We start from the raw sequence: 17,249 nt of genomic DNA on the forward strand, positions 1-17,249 counted from the left end.
ATTCCTTTGTTGAACCCTCCCCCACCTTGCCTGCATGCGCAGGTGAGCGTCGTATCTGAGTCTCCATCAACCTGGTTGAAAGCCTTCACACCATCCTGGTGATTCCCTAAGACCTCCACCCAACCCAATTTCCAGCCCACCGAAGCCTCTTCCAGTGGCTTTTTCATACAAATAGTCTGCCTTGACTCATGCTACAGACATCCGTAAAATCTCTCAAATGTTTACAAACCCCAAACAAGCAGCATCTGGCCTCTGCAGTCAGCATCAGATCACAGCTTAGCATCTCCCAAGGCACCTCAAATCCCAGCACAAGATGAAACCAACAACGGATCAATTTGTAGCTCATATCAAGAGGCCCTGGGCAGGACACAGGCAACGGCTGAATTTGGCCTGCACCAGAACCCTTCCCAAGAGGCTCCAGAACCAACACACCTGGTGGCCAGCTTCAGACCACAACAGAGCACCACTGAACCACCTACACAAATGACACACCCAAAAGGGAGACTTAGCAGGCAAAAAAGCCCCACTAAATTAAATCCTTCTCTGTAGGGTAAGCTCCTGCACAACAGCTCCTCCACTGTAGTCATAGCCAATCAGCCTGAGGGTCAATCCTCCGATTGATGTGCCAACAATAATCAAGACTCAACTTCAATAACAGGGCACATAAAACCCACACAAGGAACAAACCTGGAGCACCTGGCTCAGGTAACCAGGGAGACTGAACCATTGGGTCCCAACTCATAAGGCCACTTTACCAAGACCAGGAGATGTAGCAGCTACTACATAGAAATGGTGAGGCGGCCAGAATGAGGACAAGCAATCTACCAGATGCAGAGTTCAAAACCCTAGGTACAAGGATGCTCAATAATACCATTGAGAACTTCAACAAAGAGATAGGAAACATAGAAATGGAGATAGAAACCATAAAAAGAACCAGTCAGAAATGAAGATTACAATAATTGAAATGAAGACTACATTATAGGGAATCAATAGTAGAACAAATGAAGCAGAGGATAGAATCAGTGATTTAGAAGATAAAGTACCAGAAGACACCCAATCAAAACAAAAAGAAAAAAAGAACTTAAAAAATGGGGGTATTATCTAATGAACAAAATAAACAAAATAACAACACTCACAGATACAACTGTCAGAGAGGAGGGGTGAAATGGGTGAAGGATTTAGTCAATAAAAACCCTCACAGACACAGACAACAGTATGGTGATTACCAGAGGGAAAGAGGGGTGGGGGCAGGTAGAAGAGGGTAAAAGGGGATAAATGGTGACAGAAGAAGGCTTGACTGGGTGGTGAACACACTACAATATACAGATGCTGTATAATAGAATTGTACACTTGAAACCTATATAATTTTATTAACCAATGTCACCCAATAAATTCAAGCAACCTAAGTGTCCATCAACAGATGAATGGACAAAGAAGAAGTGGTACATATGTATCCGGGACAAAATGAGTGGGTCTAGAAGGTATTATGCTAAGTGAAATAAGCCAGACAGGGAAAGACAGATACCATATGATTTCACTCTGATGGGTAACCTAAAAAACAAAATAAATGAACAAACAAAACAAAAACAAACTCATAGTACAGAGAACATTTTGATGTTTGCCAGATGGGAGGGGTGGGGGATGGGGAAAAAGGGGGAAAGGATTTTAGAAGTACAAATTGGTAGTTACAAAATAGTCATGGGGACATAAAATATAGCATAGGGAACATAGTCAATAATATTGTAATAACTATGTATGGTGTCAAATGGGTACTAGATTTATTGGAGTTATTTCTCCATAAATTATATAAATGTCTAATCACTATGTTGTATATCTGAAACAAATATATAATATTGTATGTTAACTTCAATTGAAATTTTTTTTTAATTTTTAAAAAGACACCTATAAATGCAGATAAATATTTTAAAAGATACCTATCAAATTGTCAAATGATAATGCTCATTATTGATGAAGTAACAGTAAAATGGCTCATACCTTCTGGAAAAGTATATTTCAGTATACACCCTCTCTAGAGGGCAAGTTGACACTATAATTTAAATACTTCAACATATTTCTACATTCTTTTAGAATTTATCCTAAGGAAATAATAAAAATTAAACAGAAATTTATGTCCAAGAATGTTTATTTCAGCTTTATTTATTAATAAATAGTATAACTGTAGAAACTAACAACATGTCCAATAATAAGTGATTGGTCAAGTAAATTATGGTATATCCACACATCGGTATAGTTTAACTAAAACATTGATGGGGGACAGAGATTACTTGGACTTAATTCAAGTTTTTTTCCTTTTTTTCTTTTTCTTTTTTAAGTTTCTATCTCAACAAAAATATTTTTAACACTATTCAAAACAAATAGATGCATGATTTATTTGAATAGTTTCTTGTGCTTTCAACAGTATTGCCAGGTTTCAAACAGCTACAAATGTTTTACATCCTTTCTGGGAAGGTAGAACAGGAGCACATGGCTTATGTATGAGTGATCATATGCCCTGATTGGCTTAGGATAGTATCTGTGTCCTATTGTAATTATTAATAGCACTCTTTTCATTCTCAGAAGTGTCTCAGTTTGTATAATACATTACATGATCACCTTATTTAAGCAGTAAATATATATTTACAATTGCTTTCATGTATATATAAAAAGAGACTGGAGAAAAATGCATTCGGATGTTAACAGTGGTCACCACTGAGTGCTGGGATTATGGATCCTTTTATGTTTTCTTCATATTGTGTATCTTACACATTTTCTATACTGAACATATATTTTCCTTATGGTTTAAAAACAACAATGAGGAAAAGGAGACAAGAAATATAGACAACATTTTTGGTTCAAAGGTTAACAACCAGGAAGGCTGTCATTATCATTGTTGTTTAATAAGAAGGGGGAAAGTATGGGTAAAGAGCTACCTGAGAAGGAAAGTTTAAATTTTTAAATCATGGAGAAAGAAAAAATTAAGAGAGTAAGGTATTTGGAGAAAATGAGAGGGATAGAATCAAGAATACATGTGAAAAAATTAGACAAGAACAGAAGGATGAATGCCTCTTTCGAAGATTTGAAGAAAGGAAGGGTAACTCAAGAGTTTTTAGGGGTGGTCTACCAGAAACTGCAGCAGCTCCTCCTGAATATAGAAAGAGCATAAAGCTTAATAAATATTAATCAATTTCTTTACTTTAATAATTTTCATATCCCATATCACTTTTTCCCCTGATAGATAGCATTACAAAATTATAAGCTTCTGTATCAAATAACATGAAATTTTTATGATGTATCTTCCTGGTTCAGTTTTTTTGCAGATTTTTAAAGAATGTTTTATTTTTCTACTTCAGATTAAACTTCAGTGTACTAAACAACTTGGAAGAGCAACTTTTCATTAGAGAAAACTACCCTGATTACCACTTCACTGTCATCCAAAACTGCCAGGGTGCTTGAAAGACCAAGAAATCAAGCTCAGTTGTTTGCACAAGCCCTCATCCTCTTACCCGGTAACAGGCAATTCCCAGTCCTAGCCAAGTAAGGCATGAAGGTGATCTCTTACAGGCTTGCAGGTAGGTTTTCTTTGCTTTTTCATACTGTAGGGAAAAAACATACACACACACACACACACACACACACACACCACTACGCTATTATTCTTTTGGAGGCTCCAAACAGTGCATTACTAAGATACTAAGATAATCATGGCGCTTCTGCAGTTGCACTCCAGACCAATCTCAGTTAAGTAAGTTCTTGAGTTATATGTTTTTCTTAAAACTTAATTGCCTTGTGGGGGAGCAGTTTTAGGTTCACAGCAAAATTAAGAGGAAAGTTCAGAGATTTCCCATATACCTCCTGCCCCTACACATGCATAACCTCCCCCACCAGAGTGGTGGTACATTCATTACAACTGATTAATCTACACGAACATCACCCAAAGTCCATAGTTTACCTTAGGGTTCACTCTTGGTGTTGTACATTCTACGGCTTTGAATAAATCTGTAATGACAGGTGTCCTTCACCAGAGTATTTTTCCTGCCCTAAGAATTCTCTGTGCTCCACATATTCATCACTCCCCTTCACCAATCCCTGGAAACCACTCATCTTTTTACTGTCTCCATAGTTTCGCCTTTTTTAAAATGTCATACAGTTAGAATCATGCAGTATGTATGAAGATCTCTCGGATCGGCTTCTTTTACTTAGTAGTATGCATTTAAGATTCCTTTGTATTTTTTCATTGCTTGATAGCTTATTTCCTTTTATCCCTGAGTAATATTCCATTACTTGGAGGTACCACAGATTATTTACACATTCACCTACTAAATGACATCTTTGTTTGCTTCCAAGTTTTGGCCTTTATGAGCAAGTCACTATAAACTTCTGTGTGCAAGTTTTTGTGTGGATATGTTTTCAACTCCTTTGGGTAAGTGTTGAGGAGCATAATCATTGCATGGTGTGGTAACAATGATTTTAGTTCTGTAAGATATTGCCACTGTCATCCAAAGTGCTTGTACCATTTTGCATTCCCACCAGCAATAAGTAAGAGTTCCTGTTGCTCCACATCCTTGTCAGCATTTGATATAGTCAGTGTTCTAGATTTTGGCCAGATTTTGGTGTGTAGTGGTATCTCATTGTTGCTTTAATTTGCATTTCTATGATGACATATGACATGGAGAATCTTCTCCTATGCTTATATGCCATCTCTATATCTTCTTTGGTGAGGTATCTGGTAAGGTCTTTGATCCATTTTTAAATCAGACTGTTTTCTTATTGTTGAGTTTTAAGAGTTTTATGTATAATTTAGATAGCAGTCCTTTATCAGATGTCTATTGCAAATATTTTCTCCCAGTTTGTAGTTTGTCTTCTCATTCTTTTCACGCTGTCTTTTGCAGAACATAAGTTTTTCATTTCAATGAGTCTAACTTACCAATACTTTCTTTCACGGATCATGCCTTTGTTCTTGTACCTAAAAAGTCAGCACTATTCCCAAAGTCATATAGGTTTTCTTCTACATTATCTTTTAGGAGTTTTAGAGTTTTGCATTTTACATTTAATTCTATGATCCATTTTGAATTAATTTTTAAAGGTGTAAGGTCTGTGTCTGGAGTCTTTTTTTTTTTTTTGTATATGGATGTCCAGTTGTTCCACCACCATTTGTTGAAAAGATTTTTTTTGCTCCACTGTATTGCCTTTGCTCCTCTGTCAAAGATCAGTTGACTATATTTATGTGGGTCTATTCCTGGGCTCTCTATTCTGATCCATTGATCTATTAGCCTGTTCTTTAACCAATACCACACTGTCTTGATTATTGTTGTAGTTTATACTGAGTCTTGCAGTTAGATGGTGGGTCAGTCCTCCACTTTTGTTCTTCTTTAAATGTGTTGGCTATTCTGAACTTGAATTGTATTTCATGTCTATTTTCAGGGAACTATTACAAGAAGGCTTGTGAGTGGAGGAGGATAGACTAAATTAAAGGGAAGAGACATTTATAGTCTCTTTAAGAGTTGAGGCAAGGAGTTACACAGAAAGTTCTGGATGACCACAGTGATTATTTGAATTCCACCAAGACTTTACAGATTACACCCTTTCACTTAAAAGTGACATCATGTGGTAGGCTGACATACAGAATGTCTGAATTAAGGAATATACTTGATATAAACTCATTATTCTGAGAGTTTGTTCCCTTGTAAAACATTTTAGAAAATTTCAGTAGTACAGGAGACATTTATGAAAACCAGAAAAAGAAAAAGAAAGTAGTAAGCCTCAAAGGACCACTTCTTGTCTTGTATCTTCCATGTGAGAGATGGAACTACAGCTGAGCCACAGCAAATAACCTATGAATTCCTTGCATAGTGACTGAATAAGTCAGTAGCTCTGTGAAGATGCAACTTGCCGTGATATTAGAAAGCTTTTTATTATTTATGTCACTGTAATTTTTCCTTTCAAGACTATGTGAGCTTTCCTACTTAAATTATAAGGCACTGTAACTTTTTAAAGTATATTTTATTATGTTGTTACAACTGTCCCAGTTTTTCCCTTTGTCCTCTGCCCAGTACCCCCATTCCCTCCAGCAATCCCACTCCCCTTAGTTCACATCCATGGGTCATGCAGGTAAGTTCTTGGTTTCACCCTTTCCTATACTATTCTTAACATCCCCCTGTCTATTTTGTTCCTGCCAATTATACTTCTTGATCCCTGAACTATGTCCCCAATTCTCCTTCCCCTCTCCCTGCTGAAACCCTCCATATGACCTCCATATCTGTGATTCTGTTCCTGGTCTGATTGTTTGCTTAGTATGTTGTTGTTTTGTTTTTATTTTTTTAGATTCAGTTGTTGATAGTTGTGATTTTGTTGTCACTTTAATGGTTATAGTTTTGATCTTCTTTTTCTTAAGTAAGTCCCTTTAACATTTCATGTAATAATGGTGATGATGAACTCCTTTAGCTTTACCTTGTCTGGGAAGCCCTTTACCTGCCCTTCAATTCTAAATGATAGCTTTGCTGGATAGAGAAATCTTGGTTGTAAGTCCTTGCTTTTCATCACTTTGAATACATACTTCTTGCCAGTCTCTTCTGTCCTGCAGAGTTTCTCTTGAGAAATCAGCTTATAGTCTTAGGGGAATCCCATTGTAGGTAGCTCTCTTTTCTCTTGTTGTTTTTAAGACTCTCTCTTTATCTTTATTTAACCATTGGCATTTTAATTATGATGTTTCTCGGTGTGGTTCTCTTTGAGTCCAACTTGTTTGGGGTTCTTTGTGCTTCTTGGACGTTTATGTCTAGTTCCTTCTCCAGATTGGAAAATTTCTTTATTTGTTCAAATAAATTTTCAATTTCTTGCTCTCTCCTTCTGGCACTGCTATGATTTGGATGTTGGTACTTTTAAAGTTGTCTCAGAGGTTCCTAACCCTCTCCTTGATTTTTTCAATTCTTGTTTCTTCTTTCTATCCTGGATGAATGTTTATTTCTTCCTTTTGTTCCAAATCTTTAATTTGGATCCCAGTTCCTATCCATCACTGTTGGTTCCCTGTATATTTTCCTTTATTTTACTTTGTATAACCTTCACTTCTTCCTTTATTTTGTAGCCATACTCAATTATTTTCTCTGAGTATCCTTATAACCAGTGTTTTGAATTCTGCATGTGATAGGTTGGCTATCTCTGTTTCATTTAGTTCTTTTTCTGAGATTTTGTTCTGTTCTTTCATTTGGGCCATATTTCTTTGCCTCCTCAATTTGGCAGCCTCCCTTTGTTTGTTTCTGTGTATTGGGGAGAGCTGCTTTGCCATGTCTTAGTAGTATGTCCTAATGTAGTAGGTATCCTGTAGGGTCCAGTGCCACAGCCTCCCCTATCCCCAAGCTGGGTACTCCAGGTGCACCCTTCATGTGGGCTGAGTACACCCCCCTCTTGTAGTTGAGCCTTGGTTGCTGTTGGCAGATCAATGGGAGGGGTTTACCCAGGCCAGTCAGCTTCAAGGACTGGCTGTGACCACTGAGCACCAGCCTCTGCCTTCTATGGTTGATCAGCTGTGCAGGGCAGGGTGGTGGTGCTCCAATGTGCTCTGTAACTGTTCACTGAGTGTGCAGGCCCTGGAGTTTCCCAGATGGTGCAGAAAAAGGTCAGCTGCCACCTGTGTTTTCCTCAGGGCACCCTGCCTGAGCTATAAAGCAATCTGAAATGGCGGCTAATTGTGCAGAACTTGGAGATTCCCAGGCAAGGCCAAGCTGTGGATCTAAGCTGTCTTCTCATGGTAGTGCCAGGCCTTGAGTTCATTGAGGCCAGCTGTTGCTTGTTTGATAGGATTTAAAAAGTTGTTAAGCAGGTGCCAAGATCAGCCATTCATATGGAAAAGCAGCTTGGGTGGGCCCATAAGTTGGGTGGTTCACAGTTAGCCAGGTTGATGGAGTCTCAGACATTGCATTAGCCCACTGGCTCTGCGGTGGAAGGGCCCATAAAAGAGACAACAGCCTCTGCTTGCCCCAGTGCAAGATACTTCAGTTCCTCCCTGTATACCATTGGTGCCTTTCAAGCTGCTACCCTGGTGCTGGAGCTCAGAGGGAGTGAGTTTGAATAGGTGAGTCCATTTGTGGGTTCTTTAAGAGGAACTGCTTGGGGCTCAAGCAGTTTCTTCCACTGACTCAATCCCTGATGGTTTTGCAGCCAGAAGTTGTTGGGACTTACCTTCCTGTCACTGGAACCCTGGGCTGGGGAGATTGGTGTGGGGCTGGGACTCCTCACTCCCAAGATATCCCTCCTGAATTTTTATTCACCACATGTGGGTGTGGAACCAGCCTGTTCCGTGACTGCACTCCTCCTGTTACAGAAACAGGGGAGTCCAAAAATCCTGAGTTTGTGGCTGAGGGATGGGGAGAAGGAAGCAGCTTTCAGAATGCCTCCACATGCCTGAGGCTGATGGTCAGTGTCTTTCATTATGTAAATTGCTTTAATGCATCCAAAGCCTCAGGTGGATGGGAGGAGTCTTGAACCAGGTGATGGTATGGAAAGCACACAGAGCCTACGTGGGGTTCTGCCAATGGTCAGAACTATTGGCAACACCCACTGCATCAGAGGACGCAGTCAGGGATATATAGGCAGCTGCGAACACTTTAGGGCGGGCACGCTCGGGGGCTGTCTCCCTCGCTGGTGAGTGTTCGCAGAGGTGCTCTGGAGAAGGAGAGGAGATCCACGCGGTTTACAGAAAGAAGGCAGTTTGCAAGGAGGCTGAGAATCCAGGTGGTCCTGCATTGAGAGCTGGAGGACACCACAGCACAGAAAGGACCTCCCCAATCAGATTGAGTGATTGGCAGCTGCCGGTAAAGCTGAACTGTGCCTAGGAAGTAGGGAAACGGTGTTTCTGATCCCCCTAAAACTGGTTAGGTTTGGTAGAGGGGAGGCAAGGATATGTGTAACTGTTAAATAAACAATTTTCTTTTCACTCAAATATAATATTCAGAGTTGTAATTTTGGCGGCGGGCAATCGGACCCCTAATTAAAGAACCCATGGGTTTGTTTTCAATTGGAGCAGCCCAGGGGTTCTGTAACACTCCTACCCATCTTGATGGATGTGGTTTCTTTAATTCCATAGTTGTCAAACTTCCAGTCAACTCAATTTCTCATGGCTCTGAGTCATGCTCGTCCTATATTTTAGTTGTAATTTTAATGTAGTTATGCAAAGAGGTGAGCCATGTCTGCCTACACTGCCATCTCGGCTGGATCTTGGCATCATAACTTCTTGTTGCTGTTATTTTACTTTAAATATAAAGAAAACTAGGTGTTCTAGGGCGTAGGGAATGAAATAAAGTCAAAACAAGAGCATGCAATCAAAAGGCCTTTGGGAGAATGTTGATAATTATTGAAGTGGGACAATTGGTCCAAGTTGGTTCATTCTTTTACTCTGTTTACTTTATGTGTATTTCAAATTTTCCATGACAGAAGATTTCCTTTAGAAGGCATTGGGGCATTTCATAAAATATGGAGAGAAATTGCTAATCAGGTTGGAGTGCCCTGTGAAACGGGGTTAGCCTCAGCTGAATTAAATACAATCCTCTGTATTCAGAAGGAAGTTTGGAGAACTTATTTTGAAGCCCATGACTCTTTCATTAGTTAGGGCAAGCTAAGGATATTTCTACTACTACTAATAAAGAAGATTAGCTAAAATTATAGCTAAAATAAAATTTATTGAATTTTTAATAACTTTTTAGTATAATGTTTAAAACCACAGACTAATATGATACTACCTGTATTTAAATCCTATTTCTATTAATTACTGGTTATCTAATGTTGGGCAAGTCACTTTTTTTTTCTATATAAAAATGCCATTATCATACTACTATTTTTAGTCCCCATGATGTTAATACTTGACTATAGTCACACATGGATGTTAATACTTGACTACAGTCAGGTCCCAGACCATGACCTGATTTACATGATTACTCCCCATTCTCTATCCCTCACCTCTTTCTCTTCCAGATAGATGTGCCCCAGTCGCAGGAAGACGAAGTGCATCTCAGAAGCATCCACCACAAAACTAACAGTTCTCTCATAGCATGCCTTGGCATCAGAATGATTTCCACTCAGAAAATAAAGATGGCCCTTCAAAGCCCAGACATTAGGGTTCTGAAAAAATGAAGAACAAGCAGTACAGGGGATGAGGTGGTATTTTAAAGTACATTGCTGAGCTTTGTTTAACCATTAAATTTAGATTAAGTTTGCTTTCTTTTTCTAATAGCACTCAATTAAAAGAGGTCAGTCCTCTCATTTCTTTCTTGCATTCTTACATTTTTGTATTTGGGGTAAAATTAAGAAAAACATTCAAACATAATGATGATAGTGTTCACAATGAGAAAAATAGAAGTAGATATACTATCTGCTGAAATAGATTAACTATAAGCTGAAGAGCTGTCCTTATCTTTTCTTTGCCCTTTGCAAAACTCATGATTGCTTAAGAAAAACAAACGGAAGGAAATAGATGAGTTAACTGACAACTGATGACCCCCACCTCTGGTAACCAGAAATCTACCTGGGATATGGCATTGCCACCTTTAAGAAATCCTGCTCACCCCTTCTCCAAACTAACCTCAAGAGGCTTTAGCAAAAGTTATTACCAGGTAGTCCATCTGGGCTGCCTGTTGAAGGTATTCCTCTGCTTTGGCAAAGTCCTTCTTGAGAAGGTGTGTCTGAGTCAGCACCAAATAGTACTCACAGCTGGGGCCTCCTTGCGGGCATAACAGCTCATGTGCTAGCACTCTGTGCACATACTGCAAGGAAAAATCAGATTATAAGGAACACAAAAATGGCTGCATTGTGTCACTTCCATGGCTCTTATGGTTGAAGATTCTGTTTCTGATAATAAGTAATAAGGACCATATTATAGAATTAAGAGGTTATCAACTTCAAAAGGTTAGAGGTGAATTCCAAATGTCCAGCACATCATGGATCCATTACCAGCTATTCACTTAGTCACCAAATGTATATTTTTTCCAAGTGAATAATTGGCAGTATCACACAATGCTATCTTGCTGGCCATCATACTAGATAGGTTTTAACCTGTATTTGTTATGCAGCAGACAAAGACACTTCATTTACATTTACACAGGAGATAACCTTTTTAGGCAGCTGTAATTTTAAGGAAAACTCTGATTCCAAAAAACCTCCGCTGCCTTGCGGCATACCTCTTCAGGGGAAAGGCTAGGGGAGTAAACCCCGACAGAAAATCCGGAGCCGGAGTCCCTAAGGCGGTTTGACGTTGTAGTCAACACCGGTAACTCCTGCGGTGCACCTGAAGCCAAGCTGTATTGACTCCGTCTTTCCCTTGGATCCTTCAGCTGCGAAGAGAGGGGGGGTCTGCTGCATGGGCAACAGCAGACCCTCCATATCACCCTGCCCAGGCTCTGTAGCTTCAGCTTCACTGGAGAGGACACTCCAGCGACATCGCAAGATGTCGATTCAACACGGGAGGAGACAGATACCGTGTCACTCCCGAGTCGGACTGCACAGCCATTCTCGGCGGTGCAGATAGACTCTTAAGAAGCTACACCATCGTTTCTCGAGACGGACGGCTGCCAACGACGACGAATTTTAAGGAAGCTTAAAGTGAGGCAAAACCTCTCTTTCTAAAATTCTAGACTCGGGATCTTGGAAACAATGTGTCTTTCTGACACACACTCAAACATTTCTTATGTTCATCAATTTTATACTTAGAACTACTCTTTATTTTTTATACTAAACATGGCCTGCAAATTTGACAAAGTCACATGTACTTCCTAAGCAAAGGGGGAACCTTTTCTTTCCTCTCTGTTCCTATCTCAGCCTTTAATATAGAAAATTCCACTAACAGACCTTCTTAGGAAATACTGGGGGAGGCTCTGCAGCTGTTCCCTCTACCTTCATTCTGGCTCTTTGACATGGGCAGGAGGGAGACAGAGAGCCTGTTTCTCTATTGGGAAAGATTAATGTGGCCCACTCCCACCCAACTCATCATTCTTGCCCTTCCTTGAACTTTCTCACACAAAGTGGAGCATGCACAATGCAGGATCAGGGCCAACTCTCTTGGCTCCTGAATTGTGCTCTCTCTCCTACTTCTTGTTTCCCATGTGGTAGATAGACTTCCTAGGATGCTCTTCCCTGGGAGAAAGCTGCCATTCTCCAGCTGTTCCACCTGTGACACCATGGGTAAGTCAAACCTGGAACAAATCATGTCTCCAGCCCTGTTTTACCAGTAAAAAATTTTAATATTTTTATCCCCCCATTTAGCACTGTGTATCTGTTCCTATTGGTTCAGAACATGAAAAGGAATAAGGGAATGATTAGGCTCCAGAGTTCCCATAATAAAGTGACATCAGTTTACATAAGACTCAGAGTCTGAATTTACTCTGTGATATTCTACAGGGAGCAGACTTGTAGCGAGGTCTTCTGATGCACTCTACAGAGAGTGGTTCATACCTGAATGCTCATCTCATTGGATTTACAGTGTGCTCTCTAAAACGTATTTCATTTCTGTGTCAAACACATTTTAGCTTGCAAAGATACCATTACAAATAGAATAAGTAGTTCATTAAAATTTTTCCACTAACTTGCTCTTTTTCAAATAGTCTGACCTGCACAGCTTTGACTTTCATCAAAAAGCGTACGGTCTCCATGAAGATGGTGGTAGAAGGCTGGGAAACACTCTGAGTGGTAGGAGGCAGAAAAGTCGATGAATCTTGACATTTTGATGCTTCTGAAAATATATTCAAAGAATAGATGATTAGGTGTAAAGGAAAAATACATACGAAGCTCAGGCACACTAATGTAGCAGGGAAGGTATTCTACTCTAATATATGAGAGAGATTATAATCTGGAAAGGAATAAGTCGCTCTATACCGATGGTCCCCAAAGAGGAGGTCTCAACGGTTCTTAAGATTAGTCTACTAGTGGTTCCAAATGTAAGTCACAACCAAGTGGAAGGATTTTAAAAAGTATTTGGATCTTCCTGAATGTGAAACACAATCTATAGCTATTCTAAAAATGAAGAATCATTGTTAGAAAATCATAGATCTGTAGTTGGCTACTTTTCTGAGCTAAATATAAATCCTTGTCTATTGAAAGAGTCTGGAGCATTTGAGATCTTTCTTCCCAGCATGTCATCAGTTTTGGTTCAAATAAATTTTTATAAAAATTAAAAAAAAACAAAGAGTTGTATTACTAAATGTGGATTTCAGAGCCCTAGCCTCACATGTAGGTACTTAGACAAAATGACAGCTAAACTATAATCAATTTCAAACAAGTTAAAATTGCCATTCTGGTAACTATAGGAGTTTTCATCTTTTTCTAGTCTCTTTCAATTAGAAATCTTTATTCCTAATCACCTCCTTTTGCTGGTATCTCCTTGACAATTGGGTTGGATGGTTTTTGGCTGATTGTTGGATCCTGAGATGGTCCAGACAAAATTGGTTCTTGTGAATATGACTGCAGTCTGGAAGATTCTTCAAGAAATTCATCTAGAATGGATAATGGAGCTCCTGGTTCTAAATAGATTAAATTTTAATGAGAAAAACACACCTTTTCCTACCTTGAATATTAAATGGTTATTACAAAAGATAAAATACAATCAATTTTCAAAGTATAAGGCATATTCCTGAAAGATTACATGAACAGATTTGTTTTGCACTTTTTACATTTCTGATTAATTTAAAGAGTACAAGCTAAAATGATAGTACAGCTTCTGCCACTATAACTCCTAGTTCATCCCTGTTGCTAGCCCAAGTCATGATAACCTCAAACAGATACTTATTATAAAAGTTACTTCCCCAGAATCTCAAAAATCCAGGTGAAAAGATTAATATATATATATATTTTAAAGATTTTATTATTTTTAGAGCGATGGAAAGGGAGGGAGAAAGAGAGGGAGAGAAACATCAATGTGTCAGATACTTTGCCTTGTTGCCTCTCTCATACCCCCAACTGGGAAGAGGGGGCAGGGGCTGGCCCACAACCCAGGCATGTGCCCTGATGGGGAATCAAACTGGTGACCCTTTGGTTCACAGGCCAGCACTCAATCCACTGAGCCACACCAGCCAGGGCTAATATATTTTAAGGTAATATTAAAATCCCTGAAGAAAGGAACTGTAATAATCTTATCTTGGTGTTTAATAATAATAATAATATAAAAGTAGCTGTATTAGATCATGACTCTATGCCAGATATTATACTAAGGATTTTAATTATAATCTTGTTTATTTTTCACACATTTTATTTATTATGCTCTTTTAAACCAGGTGAATCACACAGAAGTTAAATACTTTGCTGAAGCCCTTAACATGCCTGCTGCCTCTCAAGCAAACACAGATGAATAAAAATAAAAAGCAAGGCCAGGTAGTTAATGAGCAGTGCCAGCTGGCTCCAAATCAGAAGAGCTCACTCAGCTAGAGCAAAAGATATGGCTTTGAAAAATAGGTGTTTTATTGTGAGCATTTCTCACAAAACATATAATTTTATTACCCAGGGTCACCCAATAATTTAATTAAAGATAAAAAGAAAAATTCCTGGTTATACCATTTGGCGTTCCCACCAGAAATGTTTGAGAATCACAGTAACTCGACATCCTTTCCATAACTTGATCAATCTTCAGTCTTCTTAATTTTAGCCATTCTAGTGGTAAATTGCATTGATTTCAAATGTGAAACCAAACTTACAATCTACATGGATTGGATAGATTACCTTTTATATATATTGCTAAAATTGATAGGATAATATTTGTTAAGAATTTTTTTTTTACAACTTAACATATACTTTATTTACTTGATTGAAAGCCTTCATATAGTACATATGTTTTTTTACACAGTTGATCTCAGCTTTGTTCACACTCATGTCAGTGAGTTGTATTTGGGTTTCAATTCTAAAGACCCTTTTCAGTTGCTACTATTGCTTTGTAGTGAGTACTTTCATATAAAATCTTACTTTTAACTCCTTCTCTGGTGACTCTTTCCTGGATTCATAGCTTTGGATAATTATACCTACAATGGAACCAGTATCCTAAAGTCACCATAAATCGTCCTACTCCAACATCACATGATCTTCTGATTCTACTAGTTTACAAAAAATGTACAAGGCCAGCCACAACAAACCCTAAGGAACCATATAATACTGAGTCCAGGGCACAGGGAATGTTTTTGACATCTAAATTCCTAGGAGCTTGAAGGGCTTCCCCTTCCCAGACTCGCCAGGCTCCAGTGAGGCAACGATGGGATGAGTCTGTAAGAATTTTTTTAAGTATATTTTAAAAATTATGTTGTTTCAGTTGACCCAATTCTTTTCCCTTTGCTCCCATCTGCCCAGTACCCTCCTTCCCTCTGACAATTTCACCCCCATTAGCTCAAGTCCATGGGTCGTTCATATAAGTTCTTTAGCTTCACCCTTTTCTATATTATTCTTAACTTATCCTTAATATGTACCGACTAATTATGCTTCTTAATCCCTGCACCATTTAACCATTTCTCCTACTTCCCCCTCCCAGCTGGTAACCCTCCAAATGATCCCCATGCTTATGATTCTGTTCCTATTCTGGTTTGCTTAGTTAGATTTTGTTTTTATTTTTTAGATTCAGTTGTTGATAGTTGTGAGTTTGTTGTCATTTCAGTGTTCATAGTTTTGATCTTTTTCTTAAGTAAGTCTCTTTAACATTTCATGTAATAATGGCTTGACCATGATGAACTCCTTTAGCTTTATCTAGTCTGGGAAGCACTTTATCTGCCCTCCCATTCTAAATCATAGCTTTGCTGGATAGAGTAATCTTGGTTGTAAGTCCTTGCTTTTTATCACATTGAATACTTCTTGTCTACAAAGTTTCTTTTGAGAAGTCACCTGATAGTCTTACAGGCACCCCTTCGCAGGTAACTCTCTGCTTTTCTCTTGCTGCTTTTAAGACTCTCTCTCTATCTTGAACCTTTGGTATTTTAATTATGATGTGTCTTTGTATGGTCCTCTTTGAGTCTAGCTTGTTTGGGACTCTGTGCTTCCTGGACTTATGTGTCTATTTCTTTTACCAAATTTGGGAAGTTTTCCTTTATTATTTTCTCACAGAAGCTTTCAATTTCTTCCTCTTCCTCTTCTTCTTCTGGCACCCCTATGGTTTGAATGTTGGCACACTTAAAGTTGTCCCAGAGGTTTCTAAGCCTCTCATTTTTTTCAATTCTTATTTCCTCTTCCTGTACTGGTTGACTGTTTTTTTCTTCCTTATATTCCAAATCATTTATTTGAATCCCAGTTTCCTTCCCTTCACCATTGGTTTTGTGTAGATTTTCCTTTATTTCATTTAGCATAGCCTTCACTTCTTCCCTTATGCATTTGTCATTCTTAAGCATAACTGTGAAGCCTGTAAGCATCTTTATCACCAGTGTTTTGAACTCTAAATCTGCTAGGTTGGATATGTCCTCATCTGTTAAGTTGGCAATCTCCTCTTCACTTAGTTCTATCACTGAAACCTTGACCCGTTCCCTCTTTTGGGCCAGATTTCTCTGTCTCCTTATCTTGATAGACTCCTGTGTTTGCCTCTGTGTCTTAAGTAGAGCTGTCACACCTGTTACATTGTAAGGGGTGGAGCCTTAGGTATTCATCAGTGTGGAGAGACCATTTTACCACGTTGTGGCGCTGTACATGGGGGTGGGGTCTGACAGGGAACAATGTCGCTTGCTCAGCACTTGCCCCTTTTCTGGGCACTTCTCCTTCTTCCTCTATGGAACTGGAGCCTCTCTAGCTGTTGCCCTGGCCATTGTTCCCAGAGTGGGTGGGTCTGCGGATGTTTTAGGACCAGGGGGCCCTTTCAACAAGCAGATTCTGCTGCAAGGCCTGCAGTTTCTTCCTCTGCCCCAACCCCTAATGGTTTGTACAGTCAGAAGCAATGAGGCTTTATTTTCCCTGGTGCTGGGACCATGAGCTGCACAGTTTGTCTGGTGCTGGGAGTGCTCCCCAGGCATCCCTCTCTACTTTTTAAAACTTGCGACTGCGCTTTCCTCCAGTTTGCCACTGCTGCTGCTGCTGCCACCGCTGCTGCCGCCACCACTGCTGCCACTGCCATACTGCTTCTTCTCTGCCCTGGCTTCACCCCTCTTACTGTCTGGATGAGTATTTCTTCTTAATATCTTTTTTTTTTTAGACTTCCATGCAGCTCGATTTTTTGGAACTTCAGGTTGTCTCTAGTTTTGAGATAGTTGTATTCTTTCTTAGTTGTGGAGGGAGCTTCAGCATGTCTATCTAGGCCTCCATCTTGGCCTGAGTTAAGA

The 17,249-nt window shown here is 39.3% G+C and overlaps 1 protein-coding gene and 1 pseudogene across 1 annotated transcript in view; both read right to left on the reverse strand.

Moving 5' to 3' along the window:
• Positions 1-17,249, reverse strand: part of CFAP70 (cilia and flagella associated protein 70) — a 120,837-nt gene that overhangs the window by 22,488 nt on the left and 81,100 nt on the right. The window contains 5 exon segments of the mRNA XM_090278202.1: positions 3,504-3,593; positions 9,946-10,107; positions 10,596-10,748; positions 12,588-12,709; positions 13,338-13,496. Of these exon segments, the coding sequence (XP_090134328.1) occupies positions 3,504-3,593; positions 9,946-10,107; positions 10,596-10,748; positions 12,588-12,709; positions 13,338-13,496 (686 nt within the window).
• On the reverse strand, positions 14,880-15,339 carry LOC150010288 (cytochrome c oxidase assembly protein COX20, mitochondrial pseudogene; annotated as a pseudogene).

Source organism: Furipterus horrens, unplaced genomic scaffold (genome assembly GCF_987537825.1).
Source record: "Furipterus horrens unplaced genomic scaffold, mFurHor1.1.pri manual_scaffold_5, whole genome shotgun sequence".
In the NCBI taxonomy this organism is placed as follows: domain Eukaryota; kingdom Metazoa; phylum Chordata; class Mammalia; order Chiroptera; family Furipteridae; genus Furipterus; species Furipterus horrens.